The following is a 27605-nucleotide window of genomic DNA, read 5'->3' as shown; positions in this document are numbered from 1 at the left end:
TTATTATTTTAGTTACATATGTATTATATTATCTTTTTTGTTGTTTGTTGTTTCCTTTCTATCTCTTTTCTATTCCTTTTCCTACAGATCTAGAAATCCAAGAGGCAACCCAATCATATTTCTTCCAGGTCAGGGAACATTCAATGTAACCCTTGCCTGCCTAGGGACATCCTCGCAAGGTTGGGAGATGGCACCAGTCCTGTAGACACCCTGATGTGGCACAGCTTGGAAAGACATTAAAGGGATGAGCTTCAGGTCCTGGTCAAGGATGTAGTTGAGTGGGCAGTGACGATGCACTTTTGTCCCATGAAGGACTTCCTGCAATGGGTGCGAGACTTGCTGCCCTGATTGGATTCAGCTATCTAACCATCAGAGGCCACCATCCACATTATCAGGGTCTTCCACTGTATATCCATCAGGCAGTGGAAACTTTTGTGGTCTTACAGAGAGGGTTGGGCATTGCTCTAACTCCCCTTTACTTTCATCTTTCCCTAATCCTCCTTCCTACACCCTCTTCCCTAGTTTCTTCCCCAATGTCCCTCTCACATGCAAAAATATTTGAACACTAGGGGGTTTATTCCCTGACAAAAACATAGTACTGCTTCTATCCCAGCTCCTCCATCACAATCTTCTTCATGTCTTCCTTTCATGTGTCCCTTATATTATGTCTTCCCATTTTCTTAATGTCCTATCTTCACCTTTCACACCATAAAGAGAACCAGTCAGGAAATCTATATAAGGGCACTCCCACAGTCAATACATAACCCCTTTATAATTTTTTAATTCATTCCACTGTGCTGAGTACCTATTGCCTTAAGTATTTGCCACTAGTTCAAGTGGACTTGTGCATTCTTGCACTTCTCCACAACTTCTGAAAATAGCCATAATTAAGCAAGGGAGACTAAATACATAAAATAAAATGCCTGTGTTTTGTATTTCAGAATACAGTTCTTAGTACACTGATATAAATGAATAAAACACTTTAATCAAAGTCAGTATGTCTTATTAGTCTAAATGGGAGGTGATTTTAATAAATTATATGTTTTTTAATTTTGCATCTGCTATATGCTTTACTCAAAATGTCATGGTTCTCTGATACATGAAATTTACACAATGATTATATATGTGATTTTTGATTCTTTGAATACAGATACGGCAGATTTATTTTTAGATTCCTGGCTTTACATAATACATTGAATTCATATGTATAGGTATTATAGCACTGCAGTGTTAGAATTAGTCACATTTATAAGTTCAATATCCTAGTCTCTTTATATAAAATTGTTACATTATAATGGGGGTTCTCTTTGTCTTACAGACTGGCTTATCTTTAAAATGAATATAGTGCATGGAGTGCTGTGATTATGCTCTGAAAACATGAAAAAGATAAGCTTATCAAGTACCTTCCTGCTTTTGTCAAGCACTCCTCAGCACTGTTAAGAGTCATGTGCTATGAGTACAGTGCCACTGGCTTAAGAGGTAGCACATTTGCCTTTGGGGCTGGAAGAGAGAAGTCTGTGAGTTCTAATCCCACCTCAGGTTGCTGGATTCATTTTTCAGTTGCTGACACTGCAGTGTAACATTAGGGGGTACTGCATACCTGACCATGCTGTCCTTTAGAAGAAATGTTAAACTGAGACCTTATCTGACTGATTTGGTAGCAGCACAGGGGGGTTATAAAATACCCTATAGCTCTTTATGGGAAAAAAGTTGGGGCATTTCTTCAGTGCCCTTAGATCCTGGTCAATATAAATAAATAAATAAATACATACATACATACATACATACATAATCAAATAAAAAGAAATTGTGATAAATACTTAAAGAGTGTAGTTACAGCTGGCAAAAGAAGCTAAAACAGCCTTAAAAATTTGTTATACTTCTTTGCGGTATACTTTTAAACAAACCATGTAAAATATTGAAGTGTTTCACAGCTTTTACGGTCAGTAGTTCCTCAGGGAAGCAATTCACTTCTAACTGAATGTGTGCTATTAGTGCTAACTGTTTTAAACACTTTGGGCTAGATTTCAAAACTATTTGTGGACAGCACAGCACGCCAAAGGAAGACTTCAGTGAACCAGCTGTGAATACAGTTTTAGAAGACATGCTGAAGCAGTCCAAGTACTTAGCTAATAAGCATAAGATAATTACAGATTCTGCATATGCCCGATTGATTCCAAAACACAATGTGCATGCCCAGCATAACTTAAATGTGACAAATTGCAACACAGACTCTGCTTCCAACATCCTTGGGGTATGCTATACAGCCCACGCATAATGGAAGTTACTTAGATGGATTCTGCCATATTCCATAATAATATCAAAAATAAAACAGAATGGCAACCTGCAGTTAATGAACTGCAACAGGCTACAATAAATGAGGCTGTGGCTGTGCACTCTAGAAGGCAGCCAGCTAGAGCCAGAGCAACACTGCATCTTAACCAGTTGTCAGAGCAGGAAATAATCAACAGGTACTGGATAGACAGCCAAATGGTGCAGGCTGTCTGCAACAACTGTGCCCCACACATGTCTGTGCATACCCTGTGAGAAAACCCCATCCCCATTGAAATCAAAGGTTGTCTCAGCCTTGGTGTACTTACATTTGGGACATTCCAGAGACTTGTGGGGGATGATGTGGGAGTGTCACAGACAGTTGCCAGTCATATTCTGGCAAAATTCCTGGCAGCAAGGTGCAGCAATGTGGACACCTACATACACTTTCCATCTACCGCCACTGAGTGGACAAATGCAATGCACCAGTTCTACAGCATTGCTGACTTCCCCATGTACTCAGTGCAATAGATTGTACATGCATCCTATCAAGACACCAGTACATCCTGAAGCAAACCCATATATAAACAGAGAGGACTGGCCATTCCTGAACTGACAGACCACAGACTGGTGTTTGGCATTGTGATTAGTTGTTTTCTTTTCACATAGGTTCATAGGTTCATAGATTAGTACTAGGCTAACTGCCCTTGCAAGCCATTTTAAGCCTAGGAAATTATCCCTTAACATGCATTGTTAGAGGTTTAGTTCTGTCTTCTGCTGGTGTTATCTAGCCTTCTTAGATTTGCATTTGCTCATCTATGATGCTGCTTGGTTTACACTTGCAGTGTTGACAGACAACCCAGATATGTGTTTATTTATCCAATGTGTACTGTGATCTTTATTTTTGGGTCTATATCACAAATCGAACTTCCAAAATGTTGAACACCATAAATTTGAACTTGGAAGATCGAATTCTGATAACATCGAAACTTCAAACACACACACACAACACAATCACACCAAACACCTTCAAACCTACACTAAACCTAACATACACCACTATCTATGCACTATCCTTAACCCAGCCCTAACCCTAAAGTCCGTCACTATCACACACTTACCTGACCCACGCCCTAACCCTAAAGTCCATCACTATCGCACATTTATCTGACCCGCGCCCTAACCCTAAAGTCCATCACTATCGCACACTTACCTGACCCGTGCCCTAACCCTAAAGTCTTCGACATTCTCAACTTTCGAACTACCAAGTTCTTCCTTCTGGTATCCAGCATTCTTAGCATTCTATTTCGCGATAGGAACCCTTATTTATTACCCTACAACACACATCTACCATTAGTCTTACACCTCCAGGTATGACTACCACATAGTTTGCAAGATATCGCAACATGATAGTGCATAGGTAGATATGTTTTTCCTTCATTTCACTATGGCTGTGCATACATCCCCAAACTGTTGGACAACTTTCCATTGCCCATGTTGTGCAGTGCACTGTCTGTGCACCTTACCTCTCCTTACTGTTTATTTCCGACCTTTGTCTGTCATGTGTTGTGATATTTTTTTCTGTAGGAATGCCTACTGTGACAGCCTTCTCCTCCTCTTTCCCTATCTGTACAATTCCTTCCAATTCTTAAAAAAAATAATAAAAATTGGGGCTATTCCCACAAAAAAAAAATGCCCATGCCCCTCTGACTTTCCCTCTGATTTTTTTCTATTCCAGCATCCTTATTGTGTTTGGTTTGCAATCAAATTGTTGAAAGTCAGTTACACGACAGGCGCTGCCTCGAAGATGGTAGGAGTGACTGTTGAAATGTCGATGTTCAAGTGTCTGTCAGTTAATAAGGATGTACACAAGGCAGGGAAACAAAGCATGGCTGGCAAAGGCAGCTGCCAACATTAATATTGACAGAATGTTGTTGATGTTGCTGCATCGACCTCTGGACTTACTTAACATTTATGAGTCGAGCATATGAGTTGCGTAAACCAACGCTCGCAGTTCTGAGTTTCAAGCTTTTGATAGTAATCCATTGTGTTTCCCTCTTCTTTATCCATAACGCACATCTTTTTTCCTATTTCTCACTTTCCTTGGGTCTGTGCATTACCTGTGTCCCCCAGAAAAGTTTGCATTCATTGTTAGCTAATGTTAGCTGTGGTGATGTGGACATGATTGCCTTTCACCTTGAATTATTTTTTTTATTAAAACGTTTATGAATTATATTAGAATCTGTAAGTGATGCCTAGCATATTTTTCATAACAATAAAGTTAGAGTAATATTCTCTGGCTGTCCTTAAGCTTACTGGAGAGATTCTGCTATAGATATGTATTTAAGACTGTCAGGATGCTTGAATTGTGAGATTCTTTCCATAACTTTGTTAATCTACATCACACTTTGACAGTGATTTTTTCATTGCTTATGGATTACTTGCCGGTAATGTTCATTGTGCCAGTACTACTGAGATAATCTTTTGTGCACTGAGAAATTAGGGGTTCACTGCAGCACATTTACATATTACATTGTTATCCACAACTATGCCACTGATATTGATGTAAAGTTCCAGATTCCACAAACTTTACAGAATCTGTCCCTTTGTGTTCCAGCATTTTTATTTATGTATTTGTTTATTTATTTATTTATCTGGTAGTACAAAATAAAGCTCCATGTACCACAAAGAAAATAGAGACTCTCCTTGGTCCATTGAGATCGCAGTTCTATTCTTATAAACAAAAATATATAAATGAAATAAATACTATGATGGAATTATGATCAGGCCTCCAATCATGACGTCTATTATGTGTTCTCAACATAGATGCCAAGGTTCACTTCCAGAGGCTTGCTTCACTCCAGTCCTGAAGTGAATTTCTTGGCATCCATCTCTCGAAAATATAATTAGTTGGAGAACCAATCAAAATCCTTTATATCCTTTGTATCCAATGTAATGCACTAGTGTGAACAAAGTTCTTAATATGAAACAGAAAAACAGGTTTATGGTGCAGGCAAATGGGCCCTCCAAAACCACAAGCAATAAAGTCCAAAATTAAAGGAGGCACCAGACCACAGCAGATAAAATCATACACGGTTTAAAAGAGCAATGTAGAACAAAATAAGAGAGCACTTTCACACCCAAAGGGCCACTTCATCAGATACAGATAAATTTAATTTTCTACTATTTAAATGTCCAGTGACAATGCAGAATCAATTAAATATTACAATGCTAAGAGATAAAAAAATAAAGAATAAAAAATGCACATATTAAAATAAAATAACAATAACTAGCATATATAATACCTATATAACAAACTATTACCCGTGAAATCATATATTAAAGATGAAGTTATTTATTGAGGGGCCTATTTAACAATATAGGCGGAACAGATACCTTGTCATTCAAGCCCCTCCGCATGCTAGCCCGCATCCTGATGATCCATTCTAGCTCTTTAGTTTCAACCCTATTACTGGCTGACCCTCATCTATTTCCTATATGTACCTCCTCTATAATCATAAATTTAAATGTATGATTAGGGCCAGATTCTATGACATGTTTGGCCAATACATTCTTTCATCTTTCCTAGATATGTCATAGAGATGTTCTCTAATCTGGTCTCGTAACCTTTGAGTGGTCATGCCTGTATAAAATGATTTGCATAAAATGCAATATGCTAAATAAACTAAATTAGTGGTATTGCAATCTGCTTTTAGTCTAAAATATAAGTCTCTGTTTGTATCTGATTGTATAAATCTCCCACTAGTATCCAAAGTATAATAATAATTACATTTGTTACAAGGGAAGGTACCATAAATTTTGCCCACAGTGTGATAATCTCCCTCAATAATATACTTCGGTCCACGTAGGCATCTCTTCAAAGATTTTTTATTTTTAAAGGCATATCTAGGTGCATCCCCCACCAATGCCCTAACCCATTCATCTGTACATAAAATATTGCAGTTCTTGCTATAAATATTTTGCAATAACCTAACATTACTGGAATATGTCACAGGAACTCTCTTATAATTATTACAAGGTTTGTTCTTCACTCTTGTGGTCTCAGTTACAGAGAAGTATGGTCTACCTTCCTTACCTCTCAGGGAAATAGTATTGGAAATTATGGGCTGGATTTCCTTTTCAGTGTAGCCTCTCTTAATAAACTTGTCTTCTAAGTAGGTAAGTTCATTTTTGAAAAGATTGTCATCTGCTGTCAATCTAGAGACCCTTAGTGGCTGACCTTTCGAGACATTCTTAAAAACATGTTGGGGTGCATGCCATGTCTGTAGACGTATGTGTTGATATAACACTTTTTTCTGAATATCTCAGTTAGAAATTCCCCAGTCTCTTTTCTTATAATTCTCACATTTAAGAACTCAATAGATTTACAAGATCTATTGGCTGTAAATGTGAGAAACTGTGTACTATGATTAATTGGATATAGGAATAACTCAAATGAAGAGAGATCCCCTTCCTACAATAAAAAGAGGTTGTCCACAAATCTTCAATGAAAAACTACATTAGCCTGTAAATTCTCCCTTAGAATGTTGTATTTCTCCCACACAGCCATGATAAGGTTGGCGTAGTTGTTGGTACAAGAAGTGCCCATAGCTACGCCATCCAATTGCCTAAAAATGTGCTGCTCAAACATAAAGATGTTGTTTGCTAAAATAATCTCAATCAAATAACATAAAAAAATCTATGACTTTTAGATCATATGTGCCATCCTCCATAAAATATTGTTTGATGAATTCTAGACCTATACTATCAGGGATGACGGTAAACAAAGATTTCACATCCATAATAACCAAACATATATTACTTGGTGGATTATTAAGAACACAATGAAAAAGGTCCTTTAGAAAGTGCTGAGTATCTTTCAAAATGTAGGCATTTTTGGCCAGTGTGGGTTTCAGGTGTTAATGTTGAAATTACAGTTTTCTGACAGCAATGGTAGTACTAGTGATATATCACTTTTTAAGAAGAAGGGTAATTATGTGCCTATTACAAATGGAGTTGTTGAAACATTTGAGAAATTATGTATTAAAGATGTTTATTACTTATATGATAACAATGTGAATGCAAGATGTTTTACCACTCTGACTAGGGTGGGAAAGGGGGGGCTTTAGAAACCTTATGCCATAATCAAACTATCTTTATTAGGCTGTCTGATAAAGGGAGAGCCACAGTAATAATGGATTATTGCTTTTACAGAGAAACCATTTTAAATATGTTAAATGACACTGCAGTTTATGAATGTGTTGATCTTGAATGGGTTAAAGAATGTAATAATAAGATATCTAATGCCCTGTTTGAATGTCTGCAATGTCGATTAATTAATAATGATTTATTTGAATACTTTACTGTGGAAAATTCTATTATGCCCTTGATTCAAGGATTGCCTAAAATACATAAACATCATCAGATACCCCCAATGAGGCCTATTGTAGCAGGGTGGGGATGGAGTACAGAGCCCCTGTCTATTTATGTAGAAAAACACCTAAAACCCACACTGGTCAAAAATGCCTACAAAATGCCTACATTTTGAAATATACTCAGCACTTTCTAAAGGACCTTTTTCATTATGTTCTTAATAATCCACCAAGTAATATATGTTTGATGGTTATTATGGATGTGAAATCTTTGTTTACCATCATCCCTAATGGTATAGGTCTAGAATCCATCAAACAATATTTGATGGAGGATGGCACATATGATTTAAAAGTCATAGATTTTTTATGTTATTTGATTGAGATTATTTTAGCAAACAACATCTTTATGTTTGAGCAGCATATCTTTAGGCAATCGGATGGCGTAGCTATGGGCACTTCTTGTACCAATAGTTACGTCAACCTTGTCATGGCTGTGTGGGAGAAATATAACATTCTAAGGGAGAATTTACAGGCTATCGTAGTTTTTCATTGAAGATTTGTGGACGACCTATTTTTGTTGTAGGAAGGGGATCTTTCTTCATTTGAGTTATTCCTATATGCAATTAATCATAGCACACAGTTTCTCACATTTGCAGCCAATAGATCTTGTAAATCTATTGAATTCTTAGATGTGAGAATTATAAGAAAAGAGACTGGGGAAATTCTAACTGAGATATTCAAAAAAGAGTGTTATGGAAACACATACGTCTACAGACATAGCATGCACCCCCAACATGTTTTTAAGAACGTCTTGAAAGGTCAGCCACTAAGGGTCTCTAGATTGACAGCAGATGGCAATTTTTTCAAAACTGAACTTACCTACTTAGAAGACAAGTTTATTAAGAGAGGCTACACTGAAAAGGAAACCCAGCCCATAATTTCCAATACTATTTTCCTGAGAGGTAAGGAAGGTAGATCATACCTCTTTGTAACTGAGACCACTAGAGTGAAGAACAAACCTCATAATGATTATATGAGAGTTCCTGTGATATATTCCAGTAACATTAGGTTATTGCAAAATATTTATAGCAAGAACTGCAATATTTTATGTACAGACGAACGGGGTAGGGCATTGGTGGGGGATGCACCTAGATATGCTGTTAAAAATAAAAAATCTTTTAAGAGATGCCTATGTGGACCAAGGTATATTATGAGGGAGATTGTCACACTGTGGGCAAAATTTATGGTACCTTCCCTTGTAACAAATGTAATTATTGTTATAATTTGGATACTAGTGGGAGATGTATACAACCAGATACAAATAGAGACTTATATTTTAGACTAAAAGCAGATTCCAATAGGAAAGCAGAAATTAATGCATTGGCCAAACATGTCATATATATATATATATATATATATATATATATATATATATATATATATATATATATAAAGGGGTCTATATTACTTGATTGAATGAAACATCGACCACATAATATTAAACAGCAAAATAGCAAATGCTGCCGGGAAACGTTACCATCAGCCACAAAAAAAACTGAATAACTTTACAGCCAAACTAAGTTGGGGGGGCCACATTCCCCACACCCCCCCTAACTAAATATACCAACTCCAAGATCACTCCACAGTGTACAAAATGGCAAAATCCAGCGAACAGTCAAGGGAAATCTTTCCCTTTGTTAAAATGGCTGTTTGCTGTTTTTTGCTTTCGATATTACGTGGTCGATGTTTAGATGTTCGATCATCTAATCATTTGATCACATAATATAGACCCTATATATATATATATATATATATATATATATATATATATATATATATATATAAATATATTGACAGACAGATGTACTGGAATGCAACAAAATGCAGAAATGTCAGCATCACGCAGTCCCCTGGGGAAAGGGCATATTTCCCAATCCCGGGAACTGTCAATCTCATATACCTGTTGACCGTCTGTTTTGCTGAATGAAGCATGGCAACAAAGCAGACATTAACTAAAGCAAAACTCAACAAAATTGGGAATTCGATGTAACTATCACTCGGTATTTGTATCCTAAAGATTGCAAAGGGTGACCTGTGTTTGGCATGCAAGGTATCCTTTGACCTATTACTGATGGAGTTACTGCACATCAGTAAGCCAAATGACATCAAAAATACTCAGTCTAGGGATCTAAACCTCTTCTGCAATATCAGCAGAATGGTTTGGAGGAATAGGTATATTTCTCAGAGGATACTGCTGCTATAGAATAGACTACCTATTCACATAAATCAAAGTTCATCCTTGTCCATTTTCGACTCCCCATCCACATAAAACTAAGTTTAGCCCTGTCCATTTTCAAGTGCAATTTAGATCTATCAATGATAAACAGACAATTTATCTCAGGACTGCCCCCTGTAATAATAACAGACAGATGCAGCTCCTAAATGCTTCATCCCATGCATGGGTCCCCTCATATTATCTATATTATGATCCCAGTTATTCTCATTAGGGGTAATATATAATTACAGACAATGGGATGGGTAAGGCCAATTTATAATCAAATGGAATATGTTATTTCAAGCACATATAGGGAAGCTGGCTAGGAGACTGTGGTGGTGGTGTTGCGGTAGCATTGTCGCCTCACAGTTAGACGTTGCCCATTCAATTCTCAGTTAGAGCATCTTCTGTGTGGTGGCATGTGTGAATGGGTGTTCTTTCGTTGAAGGTTGTGCATTAGGCCTGGCAAGCAGCACATAAAAAAAATCTACTGCCAATCATTAGCGGACCGGAGTTCTGCTGTGACGACCCATAACCAGGAAAAGCCGAAAGACACAACAACAACATAGGGAAACTGGCTAGGCTTAAAATGGCACACAAGGGCAGCTAGCCTACTATTTAGCTCTGAAACTATGAACTTTATCCATCTGGCTAGATAGATACATAGATAGATAGATAGATAGATAGATAGACAGATAGATATATAGATAGACAGATACTTACATGGACAGATATATACCAAAAGGTTAAACGGTCACACAGACAAACTAGTTTGCAAAAACTGCAAGAAAAATCCATCTAAGCTAGAGTTTTCACTGTGTAATATATTAAATTTCCTGTAGTGGAGGCCAGTGGAATATATGCAAAGGACTCCTTAAGGGCATACATTATTCCAGCTACATGACTTCTGAATAACAGTGACATTTTACTTTTTAGGTCTGTACTGGTAACTCAGGCAAATAAAGCACAAACCTGTTAGCTGTATGCTTTATACTGCTTGATATCCATGTTTTGACCTTTTTAGTTACCTCATCAATACAACATAAGTGGATTGTTTGGTTAGATTTAAACCTTAAATTCAAACCTGATTGCCATAAACATAAGGGCATCTGCAAAATATCCCAAATAACATCCAAAGCAAAGGGTTAAAAGGTCACACAGACAAACCATTCAGTAAAAACTACAAGAAAAACTCAGTCAAACTAGAATCTATACTATGCAACCCCAAAAGCCTCCTGTAATGGATGACCATGGGATATATGCAAATGACCCCCTAAGGGCATGCTGTGTTTTAGGTACATGTGAATGCCATTTTATTTTTTTTGTCTTTATGGGTACATTCAGGCCAATAATGCCAAACCCCAATATAGTGATTGGCTTATTATACTGAAGTGCATTAGTTTGCGGAACCACAACAGGGTATTGTTTGAGCCAGCTGTGCTTCTGTTGACTATATATGGACCTATTTTGTATAGGACCACCACAAAAGAACACAATAAACACATTAACTGCAATAACTTTACTAACAGCTTTTGTCTTGACTTTTCCCTTTGACAATTTCAATATCAAAAACATTTTGAGTAACAACTAGAACTGTTTTTTTTTCTGAACAACACTGACTTGATTAAAAATGTAGGAATGGGTCCAACTTCATCTTTAAGAAAAAATGGAAACATTAAGATATAATTTGAAAAAGAATGCAGGTATAGTCTGCAGAATAACAAATGACCAGGAACAGTTTCCTGCAGGTTTTATAAGATCTGCAACTACACATGAAGAACAGGCCCTAAGTGACTATGCAAGGATAAAACAGCTCTATTAGTATGAGACCGCACTTTAACTGAAACAGTGCAGGGAATGTATATATTGTTCCATGTGAGAGCTTTGACTCCCTTTTATGTAGAAAAAGTGAATAGAAGCCTCTCAAAGTGGTAAATGATATCAGAAAGAAAGCTGAGAAAAGTGCTTTCTACAAACACTGTAAAATGTGTATGAATTGTAAAAAATATGTTTTCTGTACTTGACCAAATAGAATCTGGTTATTTCAAAGGCAATGTCAACAACCTGGTTGCAATAAAAAAAATTTGCTGGAAAGCTGGGGCAAATATCCAAAAATCCAAGGTTATATGACAGCTTGAATATTGTGTATTTTAAAGAACAGAGATGCTAAATTAAAATCCCTAGAACTGCCTTTACATCTGAGCATGCGGCTTTAAGCCAATGTATAAACACGTTGCTAATGGATGTTCATTCTGAAAAAAGTTTTGATAATAAAAGCACTAAATAATTTTTGGGCTACAGTGGTTCCTCCAACAGGCGTTGGCTATTAATTTAGATTTCCTTTAACACAAATATTTCAAGGTTGATGTATTATATATTTATCTAGCTATACGTCTGTCTCTAGCCATCTATCTATCCATCTATCTATCTATCTATCTATCTGTCTATCTATCTATCTATCTATCTATCTATCTATCTATCTATCTAGGGGAAGGGAGTTGGCATAATGGTTAAAGTGTTTAACTCATAGACACAAAGTACAGGGTTTGATTCTCACTAAGCATAAAATGGCCCATAAGGGCCACTAGCCTAGCACTTACCTATGATAGCTATTGATTGATAGATATATAGCTAGACATATATATATATATATATATATATATATATATATATATATATATATTTATATATATATATATATATATTTTGTGTGTATATATATATATATATATATATATATATATATATATATATATATATATATATATATATATATATATATACACACACACACACACACACACACACACACACACACACACACACACACACACACACACACACACACATATATGCATGTAAGAGAGCACTATGTGAAACCTATATCAACAGGGGTGCAAGAAGGCATCAGGCTATGACACAGAAGAGGGGTGTAGGAAATAAGCTGCAGTTTAGACAATGATATAGCCAAAAAAATGATTACAAATAATGGGGGGGGGGATGCACAATATCACACTATGCATTCCATTAACTTTTACATCCACCATCTGAAGGATCCACAGCTCACATTTTATTTTGATTGACTGCAGTATTAAGAATGCGTGTTTTCTTATATACTTATGAATTATAATACAGCATCTGCAACTCCAGGCGCCAGGTTTCAGTCCTTACCTCTGTACACTGTCTGTGGGAAGTTTACATGTCCATCCCTTCACTGCATGGTTTATGGGTTTCTTCTGGATAATTCAATGTCTTGTTGCCTCCCCAAAACATACTGTTTGAATAGTTGCAAAAACAAATTCATATATGCATATACTTTATTGACACTTGTCCTTGCGCCTTTCACTGTGGATGGAAAGGGGCTATTAGGCCACCCTATTTACCAATTTAACAAATAATAAAAAAACATAAAATGAGGCTGTAACTGGGCCATAACATTAGGCCTGCAAGAAGTGGAAAAGATGGAGTGGCTAGATGGAAGAGGCACAGTATAAAGATTCAACTGAAAGGCATCTATAGTGTTGAGTGCAACAAAAAAACAAGCTGAAAGGAAATTTGTGAGGGGAATCAAAAAAGGAAACAAAAGTGCTTTTAGGTATCTGTGATAATTAGGAGTGGAAGGCAGTCCTGACCAAAGTGATGAAAATGGCAGGGAAATTAGAGGAAGTCTGGGAAAAACAATGCTACAGAATGCATACATTTCAATATTCAAATTTAAACGCAAGGGGAAGGTATCATATTGAAAGGGAGACAGTGGACAATCAGGAGATCAGTGGATAAGCACCAGGATATATAGTGAGGGGGTGGAGAGGCAAATAGTTGTCTTTAAGAAGAATAAGGCACAAGGATGAGATAAGCTGCCTCAAAGAGTCATTAGGAGTGTGATACTTCAGAAGTGCCTGCGGACTGGTAGACACTGGTATGGTACCTTTGTACAAAGTGAATGTGGGAAAAATCTGGGAAACTACACTTTTATTAACTTAACAGGTGGGTAAGGAAAATCATGGACAGTATCCCGAGGGAAAGATTGTTAATAATTCTAGAGGACAACACTCTCCAAGAAAGGAACCACCAGAGGTCAATGGCCAGAAAGAGCTGTCAGCCAGAAGTGGTTCAGTTTTATGATTGGATGAGATGAGAATTGGACCCAACAAAGTAGATCACCAGGAAAATTGGTGGGTTAGCAAATTTAGGAGTAGTAACAAGATTGGGGAGATGGACTGCATCATGGCCGAATATAATGACACAAAAGATTGTAATAGAATGGACACTGCCAGGAATTAAGAAGAACAGAATGCAACAAGGTCAAGTCCTAGGTCAAAAGTTTGCCAGTGTTTTTGCCTCAGACATATCTGGGACAACAATGAGCAAAATCAATCGCTTTATTAGTTCTTCAAATATATGCATAGCAGTGGATGTTTGTGGAAGAGTCTTGATAGTTAGGAAGGCTGAATGAGTTAGCAGAAAAGGCAATTGAAATAATAATGTAAAGCACTATGCTCATACCACAACAGCCCTTGACTGAGGTACCAGCTGGGGGTGAAACTGATAGCAGAAGCATAGGAAAAGGATCTTAGGTTGCTTATCACACATGGAGTGGACAAACAGATGTGAAGGGAGAAGAAGAGGGGGAGAAAGAAGGGAGAGAGAGAGAGAGAGAGAGGGAGAGAGAGAAAGAGATTCATATGTTCATAGGTAAGTACTAGACGAGTTGCCTTTGCAGGCCATTTTAACTCTGGCCAATTCCCTCCAAAGATGAGAATCATATCCTGTACTTTGTGTATGTGAGATAAACACCTTAATCATTACACCAACCCATCCCCCCATGGCACTGAAAGTAGCAAACCAGATGTTGGGGTGGGGTGTACTGTTGGAGGTACAGTCTCTAGCAGCAGAATAAATGCTTCCATTCTACAGGGCCCTGGCCAAATCACTCCTTGAGTACTGTTCACACTTGTATAGCCCATGATTAAACAGAGTCATCACTCTACTGGGAGGCAATCTAGACAACAAACCACCAGAATGATCCATAAACAGAGACAGATGGACATGATCAGAGACAAAAGGAGTTGGGAGGTTCTTTCACTTTCATCAAATAAGACAGAGAGGAGAACGACGCTGAGGAACAAAATTATGTTAGGAAACCTTGAAGGGATTATCCTGAAAAGGATGCATACAGATGAAATAGGGGGTGGGGGGTCTAAGGCAACAGATTACAGCAGATCAATTTGGATTTCCAAAAGCACATCTTCACAGAAAGGGTCATCGACACATAGAAAAACGGAGTACTGAAATGGGTGGGGTAGATGGAATCAGCAGTGTCATTTAATATGCAGAGGACATGTGGAGAAAGGGTAAAGGAAAAGCTAGGAATGATGGAACGGTAGTAAGTTAAATGCCCTCAAACAGCAAATGTAATCATTTGTTTCCTGTCACAGAGCACATAGAACGGAATGTAACTTGGGGGACTGTCTTGAGGTAAGCATAAATTGTTTTGAAATTTGGTCCATTGTTTCTATACTTAAAAATGTCGGTTAAGCATGCATTGAGTTTACTTTTCGTTAATGTACATTTTAGTTTGCTCACCGTGCCTCTTTCTTCATACAAAATCTGTAGAAAATGATGATGATGATGATGCTGACGATGACGATGCTGGCGACGGTGATGCCAGAGATAATCTTGACCAGTGTTGTGCCACTGCTGTCAATGATAGAAGTAGGCATCGATCCACTATTCCTTTCACTATTGGCTTTGTCTGACTGTTTACTTCTTTCCACTGGAAATGTACTGCTTAAAGGTGTTTCTTCCACTGGAAATGTACTGCTTAAAGGTGTTTCTGAAAGTACAGAAAGAATCAACATATTTAATCTTAGATGACAGCAGTTGAAGTAAAATTATAATTTGGCCTTTTAAATTTAGCTTTCTTATAGTGAAGATGAAAAAAAAAACAGCAAATTTTTTATTGTATCATGAATTATCTATCTACACACATAACTGCTCTCCCTGGAATTTTATTTCTGTCATCATTAGGGACCAAAAATAATTTATATTGTAACTATTAAACCCACCAAGACAATCATCATATGTTGTAAATCACTTGTTTCAGTAATGCAACTCAGTTTTGTGAGGCAGAATCTAAAGCTCAGTAAAGCTTTGTAACACAATAGTTATAAAATTAGCTTTAAATTTCCCTGTCATACATATGCTCAACCAGAAAAGGAAACCCCTGTGGTATTCAGAAAGATCCATAAAGACACAAAGCTAAATAGCAGATGTTATAGCATGACATGGCCCCTGATATTGATTCAGTATGCAAGAGGTTCAGCCCTGCAGCTTTACGCCACAGAAAGGACTGTGTAGTAAAAGACTGCAACCGCAAGAGAAGTAATCATTCTGCCAAAGTATAACACTGTGGGTGGCCACCTGATTAAACTGAAAGGTACCATGAGATGGACTGTCGGACACAATGCACTTTGAAACATGTAACATAGGGCCTCATAGCTACAGCACACTAACAGTGAGAAGTCCATAAAGGGCCAATACTGCAACTTGAGCATGTTTATCTATCTATAGAGAAAGAGAGAGGCATGTGTAGTTACAGAAACATGCTCGGAGCAATCCCTCTCTTCCTGGGTGTTGTACCTATCATAATTTATGTCCTATTGACTATTGGGGGAATATCAGTATTTGTCAGGGATCTCATCATCTCATGACAGATTCCTTGGGACACCACATGTGAACTCTTAGAAATCCAAGTCGCTACCTACAAGACTAGCTACCACTTCATAGCAAGCTACTGAACACCCTTTATGCTCCCTTTTTGAACATGATAGTTATCTTAACACAGCTGAAATTCCCATTAAGCCCAACATATTTCTACGGGGGGGGGGTTTCAACTATCCATCAATACACTGACCTAAACTGTCAATGATCAGCATGCCCAGCACTTCTTTAACATTATAAATGTAACTCTTTGTTACAAATAGTTCTTTTTATCTTTCAATGGATCACAGTTCCTCCAACATGGGTTATACCATGTTAACAACTGGTGCAAGGATAACGGTCTCAAAATGAATAAAAAAAAAAACCAGCATAGCTCATTTTGGTAAACAATATTGCTTCACTAAACGTGCAGGTGATGCGCTCTCCAGTCTGACACTGTTGTAGAACGTCTAAACATTCTTGCTGATACTGCCTTATCATTTGACTATCAAATCTCATAGAAGGTTAGAAAGTCTTCTAACTGTCTCATTTAATTATCAAAGGCAAATCATCTAGCCCTAAAGAAGTATTAATTCCCCTTACTTTTATCCCATCAGATCCATTACTGAATATAATTTGCTTTCTGTCATGTATTTGTCTAAATATATCACTCAACTTAAGAGATCTCAGAAACTCATAACTAAAATGATCAGTGGCCCCAAAGATCTCAGTTTTTAGGACATAATGTCAGTCCTCTCACTGTACTCAGTCTCTTACTGACTCCTTCGTGGATATCTGTGTCGAGCCTTTTGAGCCTTGAAAATTCCAAACCCATTTGACCTATGATTTTTTTCACAGAGCAAATAATACTCAAATAAATAGCTGGCTAAAGGAGCCAAATCTTCATTAACCAATAAATAAAACACTTTGGTGTGATACATTTATATCCTAATGCATCGTTCACCACTGGAACAAATCTCCACTATATTTCAAGCAGGATAACACCATTTCTACCTTCAAGTTAAACCTAAATAATTGGATGTACTGCCTCAAATTCTCCCACCTCCTTGTCTTGCCCTCCTTGACCCACATATATGAAGGGGTTGTTCAGCACAGCACATATACATATTGCATCCAAGTACATCAGGGTTGCAAGTGCATCAAACTGCACCACATGATATGTTTGTGTGCATTTGCTATTCAGCTAACTGGCTTGTACCAGTATGTCTGACGCATGTTGCAATAGTGAAACATTACTACCAGCACTGTCACAGGTATACTATCTTTATGCTTTCAGATGTTTCAGTGGTGGAGAGTCTAGCACAACAGGTCAGAAAAGCCTGATATCAGCAGATCTCTTGTGGTAACTGATGATGACACAATGCATTTCACTCACAGTGCAGTGACATAATGACATTCTCAGTAATGCTGGCATTGGAGAGCACACATTGATCCCTAAATATGAGATGAGAGTGGCATGCTTAACTTCTGACATCACCCATGTTTGCCACTGGATGTCCTGGCCATGTCAACCCCATCCAAGTTATACAGGAGTCAGCAGCAGCGATGGTATCAATTAGATGCAGTGCTACCTAGATGCATGGTCACATCATAGGTACAGGCATGTAGATCATCATCTCTGCTACAACTCCCAAGTCCTTTCCCAACCTAGGGGCCACACTTTGCCTGAATCAGCAGATGTGCAGGTCAGTGATTCAAGCACATGCAGCCTTTGGGCATGTCATGGCAATGATTGTGAGTGTGCTATGAGGCCTGTGTGATGAGGTGCAACTACTGTAGGGAATGCAGTGTATGTAGGGTGACATGGATTACAGCAACGTGTATCAAACGTGCCTGATGGATTGTAACAGTGGCCCATTTAGCATCTATTTGTACCTCTCTACAGAGCTGGCAAATTCCCTTTGTAACCATCCAAGGGTATGGATGTGCAGTGCATGGGCACAGGCCAGGCTTATGTAGATGGCACCTGCTGTATCATAGAATGCATCGTTGGCAATCCTGGATGTGTCTGTTTCCAGACTTGGGTGCAGATGTTCTCATTCTCATGACAGGCACTCTTCCACATTCAAAGAAGGGATGCCTCACTGGGCCAGTTGCTGCAGATCACACAATTTCATACCGTATCAATCCATAGTGGCCTGTTGAGTACAACATCTAGAAGTGGCCATCCTCAGGGCTATAGCTGTCTCTCATCCATTGGCTGTCAACACTGTGTTTCAGAAAGGTGTTCCTGTGCATAGTCTAATATGGATACATGATCTCTCTTACAGAACACGTGTAGCACCAACACTGCTGGGCATACAGTGCACCTGGGCAATGTTCATGACATTGAAATGCATCCCTGTTACTATGTCTTCATCCAAACTGTCCTGTTAGCCTAAAGCCAGGTGCTTTTTGGCAAATGTTAACAGTGGTGACAACACCAGGGTGCAGCCAAATTCCACGTAAGTTAATCAAGGGCCAAAAAAAGTTGTGACATACTACAAACACTGCAGTGGAGCTCTGATAATTGTTTTGCAATGACAACTTAAAATCACAACCAAACAGTTTAACAAAAAATACTTGACACCACAACACTGCTAAGGCAAAATAAACACAGCAATAATTTATTTGCTGACTGCTTTTATCAACCTATAATCATGGATTTCATATGAATAAAAATAGTCATTATCCTTTTCATTATATTTAAAATCAAAATTACGTGATACGTCAGATGATACTCCACTCTGATGCAAACGTGTTAAGTAAAGCAATTAAAATCTGGTTTAAAAATTCATAAATAGAATTAATAAATAAATATTTAACAAAAATATATAAATATACACGTATGTACAACACATATCATTATAATTGTCACATTTTATAATGGTTTCCCTTAGCAAAACATAATTACTTGTTTTGTTCGTCCCTTGTAACGTATCTTGTTGCAATCTTAATTGCCATTTTATTACTTTGTTTTCTCACCATTCTTAAAGTCACCACCCTTCAAACCAAGGGGGTTCATGATTAACTACACAGAAAAAAATACACCACACCACCTAAATAGACTGTTATTCTTGCTCTTATTCTAAACAGCATAATAACGCTCCTTCATTCTTTTTGACGACTTTCAAACTGTTTTATCTACATAAAATCCTGAACATGCGGAACATAGTCCAATACATATAACACCTTAAGAACTGCAATTATAAAATGGTTATAGTAATAATTTCCTCCTTTATATAGAGGAATAATGTGTGAATTTTTCTAGACAGAGGGAATGCGGGATTCCTGGATTGACCTATTTATAAAAATTGAAACATGATAGGCAATGCTATTGCTGATATCTTAACATAATTGATTGGAAGGTCATCAGCTGAAGCAGAGCCTGGTCTGAGTTTAAGAGTACTTTTACACTGGATGTGGGCACAGGTTTGAAGGTGAAAGTGGATGTGGTGATGTGGATGTTGGGCAAGGCTGGGTTTAGATGTTGGGGAATCCTTGGTTACAGATACTACACTATTTATAAAATAAGAGTTGAAATGCATTGCAGCTTTAAGTTGTGAGTTATAGGGAGAGGGGTTTGGGTTGAATTTGGTCAGGATCTAAGATTTCTTTAATGGCTGTCCGTAATTTTTTAGGGATGTGTTTACTATTGTTCTATAAGTTATTGTAATTTAGTTTTTTTTTACTTCATCAATTTGCTTTTTAGTATGGTTGTGGAGCATTTTGAAGTTTTCAAGATATTGTGCTGTTTTATATTTTTACCATTTTTCCATGTTTTTTCTCTATCCTGCATTAGCATTCTACTCTTCTTACATAGCCAATTTGCATTATTTGCTTTTAGCCTCTTCCTTCTAGTAGGTGTGTGGCGATTTAATATATTTAGGAAAGTTGTAATGCATTAATTTACACAATCATCTAAGGGGAGGATTTTTAGGAAGTTTTAATTAATAGATGATAGGGTAGTAATTAATTTCTGGGTTAAACTTGGACAGGGTGCATATTGTTTTATAAACATGCTGTTTAAGTTAATGCCTTTAAATGCAGTAAGGAAGTTTTTATAAGGCTGTATTTTATAATGCCTTGTAAAGAATGGAAACTGTAAGGTTTTATGATCTCTGGTTAATATTATTTGGTAAGAGCAACATAGTGTGTGCTAAAGAGTCATTAGCATACTGACTTTTCAGTTAGGAAGTGAGAAACAAAGAAAGGAAACTACAAAAATTGTAAATTAATCTAAATGTAAATTGAATATTTGACTTCAGTCAGCTTTGTGGCACAGAGGGGAGCCATCCATGGGCAAAGTTCATTACATGACATTATTACATGCTGGACATGGGCTAAGGCAAGGGGTACAGTATGCACAACTATACCTCCCACGACTGTTAGTGTAGCATTGCACTGGGTCACCATTATCTCATTGTTGCTTTTCCCTAAATCTCTCACAAGCAGGTAATCAAGTGTTGGGAGTGTTTATTGTTGAAGACGAAGGGCTACCAGACAAGACATAGCAAACAGCAGTAAGGAGAACCCTCATAAGCAAAAAGAAAGACACAGGAACACATATATAAATACACAGTATTTCTTTGCACAGACAATTTTGTAGGATTACTTATGATTTGGGAATAGGAGACAAAAACAATCTGAATCAAGGGCAGTAGACAGTTGATTGTTGAAACTTCATCATTTTATTAATAACGGAGGAATGTTTTTTTAACTGTAGTACACTATATGGACAGAACATTACAGTGTTATAATTAAGGAAAGTACAGACATAATAAGATGCCATAGTAGTGATGGTCAATTAATCCACTTTCTCTTCCTTCAAATCAGGAGTATATTGTATATAGGAGCAGCCTTAGGTCAACTGGTGCCTTAGGCAAAAGGGCTTCACGACGCAGCCCACCACACCACCCGGTGCCCCCATCCTCGTCTACCTACATTAAATAAATACTGGAAAAGTGCCCCTGCTAGAGCGGCATCCTAGGTGGCCGCCTGGTTGAGCTATGCCTAAGGCCGGCTATGATTGTATATCTGACAATTATACTCCAAATGCCGACTTCCTGAAAGTCAATGTTCCAAAAGATCAAAATTCAAAAAGGTTAACTGTTCAATTTATCTTGCTTTTTTGGCAGTGGGGGGTGCAAGCCACCCACACATCCCCAAACTTATATATACCAATCCTTAAAAATGTGAATCATTGTCTTTGTGATTTGCACAGGAAAAAGTGTGAGCACTATGTTGTTTATCTGTTTTTTTCTGCTGGCTACTGATGTTTGAGCAATTTCTCCTTGCGTATGTGTGGGGAAGCCATGTCTGAGTTTTTTTTTTCTTCAAACGTTTTATTAAAACTTTTTAAAAACAAGCATAAACAATAATAACTTTTCCTTAGCAATGAAATAATTAACATAATAACATGAACATAGAACATAAATCAATTTCTCAACAATCATAAACAACTTTCAAAACAACTAATAAGACAACTATTTACAAAGGTTGTCTGCTAACACATAAGCAAATACATAATATACAATTTCAACTATTTCTAAAAACAATCATTGTTTTAAGAGTTCACTTATTCTTTTCCATGAATTATATGAGGAAGTGATTTTTGTAGGTCCAGTTCTTATTGTGATAATCTCCAGATGTCTTACTACGGAGGATATGTTTCAAAATTCATTGCAGGAAGAAGTATTGCTTTTCCAATTTCTTATTACTTTTCATGTAACTGACAGTAAAACTCCACAGAACGGGATATTTCAGTTTTGTAAAGGCTTCACAGAATGGGATATTTCAGTTTTGTAACGGCTCCACAGAACTGGATATTTCAGTTTTGTAACACACTCAGGTATCAGAGTATTAAAAAGAGCCAATGATTTGGTTAGAATGAATTTGTCAGAAAATAAAGTCTGTAAGAAATCATTGATTTTTTTTCCCACTATAGTTTAATTTCAACACATGGAACAAACATATGTTCCCAATCAGCTTTAATGTCTAGCTTACACCTCCAGCAAGCAACTTTAGTTTTAGATATGATTTCTATTTTAAGTGGTGTATAAAAAGACCTATATATAAATTTCCATGAAAACAGTTTCCATCTAAGTGAAGATGTTAGTTTGGATTATAAATAGAATTAGTCGTTTGCCTTCTCCGCTAGGGGATTTATTATTTATATGGCGCTGTCTGAGGTTTTAATAGTGAGTGCACTTTTTTTACTTTAAGAAAGTGAAGATACTAAAATTACTGAACTGTGAAAGTTCTTACGGGCAAATGACATATTGTTACTTCTGCTACCTTACTGCTGCAATGAAAGCCAGTGTTCTGAAGAACTTTTGAATGAACTTCTCATTAACTAATTGGAAGTTCAACTGATTGAATTAATTGTTATTTTACTGTTATCTAAATGCAACCTAAAATAAAGTTAGAGAGACAATAACGGCTTTGTTTCATTTTCTCATTAAGGTTCTGTTAAGCGTGCACAATTGTATTCATCTAGTTTATTTAATTTTCTGTGGGATTCAGAAAAAAAGCTTAGCATGATCATAGCGTGCAGCTTGTAGGACAATGCAGCATGAGTTTAACTATCAAATGACTTCGCTGAAATTTGCAGCACAGTTCAGTGATCATTAGAAAACCCACTCATACAACACACGGGGTCTGCAGTGAAGAAGCAAATCTTGCGGTCATGGCTAAGAGCAAGACGAAAGAGATGGGCAGAGGGAATGCACATGCTGCAGCATAAACACATGCAACAATCTGTGACAATATGGAAAAATAAGCATGGCATTTAAAGGGCCCAATGCAGTGTTTAAATCCATTTTAGGTCATACAAAAAATGGAAAAGGGTGAATAGGGCAGTAGCAAAAGGGCCAGCAAGCAGAGAGGCCTCTACAAGGGTAACACAGAAGGTAAGAATGAGAGTCGGGAGAAGGAAGAGGGCAATACTTTTTTTTTTGACAAGTGCTAAGGGATTCTGGGGAAAGATATAACAGAAAGGTAAAGGTAAAGGTATGGAAAATATATATAAATATATATAAATATAATGTATAGTCAAAAGCAGGGGCAAATGCACAAACACATAAGAGAGAGAAATACAGTCAAGAAAGTGGTGATACACAGAGTTTTGGGGGCAATAGATTTAGAGACTCACAAGCAAAGGGAGAAAACTGTTGATGGGAGGACTAGCCAACAAACATGGGAGCACATTGACACACATAAAAAGGAGATGGAGGTTAGGGGATGTATGGTCTTCTGTATGCTACTGCCTATGTGATTCCCATGGGGAGGTAAGACAGCACAATGACCACAGTCCCCACTGGGTACTACCTTAGGTTGTTATGGCAGGAGCAGGCAGAGATGCAACTCTGCTAGATGCAATAGTACTTTTTCTATGTGGCTTATGTGGGCTTCCAACCACCAGTCTATCAGATTCCCCACCACCTCTCCCAACTCTCTGGGTATAACAAAACCCTCACTCCTGCAGTGAATTGCAACCAGAAGCAGAATGTTCAGTTGTATAAGTTGAACTTGCCTTAACAGTATTTGTTTGAATGATCACTGCTGCAGTAGCCTTTGCTATATGGGGTTATATCTTGCCAAGAATACAACAGTCATCAGATTATATCCTGCCAAGACTATAACAGCCGGTCAGCTTCAGGGCACCTACTTTGCACCCAAACAGTCAAGCAGCATAAGATGAGCTGATTAAAAGACAATTTTGGGCATGAAGTTCTTCAGAGCATTCCTGCCAACTGAGAAAGGGAGAATACACCCTAAAAAGACAATGCTTGAAATAACGAAAAATAAATATCCACAATATGGCATAAAAACACACCCCAAAAAAAGGGTAAGGAGGGAGTGAGCAGCTACTGCAGCAGTGATCATTCATACATCTACTGTTATAGTAAGTTTAACTTACACAACTGTACTATGTTCTTCATCTTGATCACTGCTTCAGTAGCCTTAGCTATATGAGTAGATTACCATAACTAAATATTTAGGAGGAGGAAGGAAAAATGTCTGGAAACAACAGAGAATAGTCCAAGCAAAATGTGATCTAGAACTACAGAAGGAATCAAGTTTATAGTGCTTTGTAAAAGTATGTGCAGAGGACCAAGTAGCAGCTTCTTGATTATGGCCAGAATCCAACCCTTTCCAAAAATCCATAGATGAAGCCAAGGCCCTGGTAGAGTGTGTCTTGACTCTGCCTGGAATAGATTTGTCATGGTGAGTACAACAAAGTGTAATAGCCTTAAACAACTGTTTGCAAATAGTCTGTGTTGACCCAGGTTGTCCCTTCTTCTTACCTTCACAAGAAATGAGCAACTGATCTGAGGATCTGAAAGATTTGGTTCTGTCATTGCTAGTACCTAAGTTGTCTGTGGACATCCAAGGTACAGGGTATCCATTCTCCCTCAGTTTTTAGGTTCAGAAAAAAAAACAGGGAGATGGATAGTTTGGCTTAAAGAGAACTCAGATATCACTTTAGGCATAAAAGAAGGATTGGAAGGATTAGTTCTCAAAGAAACCCTGTCCTTGTGAAAAATGAGGTGAAGTTAACTCATCATAAGAGGTTGCAACTCAGATACCCTGCTTGCAGGGGTCACAGCAATCAGTAAATTGTTTTCTATGTGAAGAACCTCAAGTGAGCCAGATCAGCTAGTGCAAATGGAGTAAGTTATAGCTTCTCTACCCAACATTAAGATGCCAAGGAGGGGGCCACTGGTTTACTCGAAGGCCTTTAATGCAAAGCCCTTTCATAAACATTCTGTAGTGAGTCTGCTTTAAAAGAGGAGGATCCATGGGCAGACATGCTGAAATGGCTGATAAATCAACCTTGACAGAGGATTAACCTTGACAGAGGAATAAGAAAGGCCATAGGATAGTAACTCAGAGAAAAACTAACCATGAATGGTCACTGGTTAGGTTATTGGCACCAACTAGAAAAGTTCCCATTTGCTAAAACAGAATTTTCTAGTAGAAAGATTTCTTGCCTCCATTAGTTCCTGCTGCATGTCCTCAGAAAAAAAGGTACCTAAAAGGAATTAAGACCCTATCATTCAGGTAGTCAGTTGAAGATGATTGATGTTGAAGTGTATTAAACACCTCTGTCCTTGTATGAGTAGATATTTTCTGGGAGAAAGCTTGTGGTAATTGCCCCTTGCTATTTCCAATGGAAGGGAGAACCATGGTTGCCTGGTCAGAAGGAAGTCGCCACAATGATCTTGGGAGATTCCTTCTGAATCTGCAGAAGTACCATAGATATTAGGGGAAAGGGTGCAACTGCATACAGGAACATTCATGTCCAAAGAAAAGGAAAGGCATCTGTCTTCCAGGACTTTTTGCATGGAGTCCTGGAACAGAATTTTGCCAGCTGATGTTTTCAGAGAAGAGGCAAAAAACTCCACTTGAGGAGCTCCCCACTGATGTGTGAAATCTTGGAAGACCCCCTGATCTTGTTTCCATACATGAAGGTCTGGCCTGGTCTTGCTCAGCTTTTCTGCCACACAGTTTTGCATCTTCCTGTTCAGATTCGCAATCTTGAATCTCTTCAGGAAAAGAGGCATCCTTCTTTATTTTACCAGAAACTACTCTAGAAAAACAATCAGTAACCTAAATTAAATGCTGAGCCAGTGCCTGCAAACTACTCCTAAACAAAAAAATTGGAGGAGGAATCAATAGATGTTTGTTTTCCGTTTCTTTTTGACAGATAAAAAAATAGAACCAACCATGTTACTAATGGAAGCTACTGCTTCCTAGGGATGGACATAGCATTCTGACACACCAGGAAAACCTTAATTTTTCCCTCTCCCAGGAACAATATTACTGGCTCTCCCATACCCACTGAGAAGACTACAACAGGGGCAAAGGATGTGGCTAACCCCCCCCCCCCGATCTATAGTGGCTGTAGGTGTTACACCAGTGGGATTTGGGGTAAAAAATGACTTTTCTGAGGTAGAAGAAATGGCCACAGCAGAGTCACTCACGTATGTCTGAGGCAAATTGCTATCCTGATGTGGTGAAAAAGTCTGTTTGCTTAACTTTTTTCATTTTGTGGCTGGAAGCAGGGCTGACTGTGGAACTGACAATCTATTCCACTGTCAAACCAGAAATGGTGCCTTTTCCCCAGGGAAGACAAACAACAAATGCTGGTACAACTACCAGTCCACAGGAGTTGCTTTTTGATGGAAAAAACACAGTAACATGCACTTTCAAACACTATGGGTGTCCCACAGTGGGAAATTAAACACTTTCTCTAGAGAAAAACTTTCCCAAAGGGAAATTATCTGCCCAGCAAAGGAAAGCACAAGCGGAACATTGCCCTTTAAAAACCTCAGAGGAGTGTGCTCTTTGGTGTTAGTAAAGCTCTAAAGAGTGTCATGCTAAAACATATCTTTTACTCAGCTCATCTCTAGCTGCTTGACAGTTTGGGTACATGGAATGTGCCCTGATGCTTTGGAAGCTGGCTGGCGGCTATATCCTTGGGAGGATATAACCCCATATACCTAAGGCTACTGCATCAGTTATCAATATGAAGAACATTATGCAGTGTCCTCTCTAACTCCTCTGTACCTATCAGGGGGCAGGCTGGGTTACAATGGGGGTACACCAATGGGACTGCTGTCTGACTTGTAAATCATGGCTATGCCATCAGCACTACTGTGGCACCTGGTGTACAAAATGTGAACAGAAATGGAGAGAAAGAAAACAACAAATATAAACTAATTATTGAAAACAGGATAGTGACAAAGGAAGGGAAGAGAGAAATAAGCATATGTATAGGACACATATACAAAACACTGGAAGCAGAATAACAAATGGCATCATCCTACTACAATACTAAAGCCACATATCAGTGCAGTGCCACTAAGATCACATATCATACAATATCTTTGTATGCTAGTAGGGATTATCTGAAAAGGAGAAACACAGAAAATGCACTTCAACTAATGTGATATATTTGGCTATGTGCACGTCCTGCC

General features: G+C 37.8%; 1 protein-coding gene across 11 annotated transcripts in view; it reads right to left on the bottom strand.

Annotated features, from left to right (window-relative positions):
- The window catches only part of LOC122791844, a 2266858-nt gene that overhangs the window by 302944 nt on the left and 1936309 nt on the right, over positions 1 to 27605 (bottom strand). For 10 of the 11 annotated variants that reach the window (XM_044059812.1, XM_044059813.1, XM_044059805.1 and 7 more), the window contains one exon: positions 15505 to 15721. In XM_044059812.1, coding sequence (XP_043915747.1) covers positions 15505 to 15721 — 217 coding nt within the window. Of the gene's footprint in view, positions 1 to 15504; positions 15722 to 27605 lie in introns of those variants that run through there. The other variant, XM_044059815.1, reaches the window with a different exon arrangement.

The sequence above is a fragment of the Protopterus annectens genome, chromosome 17.part0 (genome assembly GCF_019279795.1).
Source record: "Protopterus annectens isolate FY-2018-M chromosome 17.part0, PAN1.0, whole genome shotgun sequence".
Classification (NCBI taxonomy): Eukaryota; Metazoa; Chordata; order Ceratodontiformes; family Protopteridae; genus Protopterus; species Protopterus annectens.
This window is presented reverse-complemented; position numbering and strand designations above follow the sequence as displayed.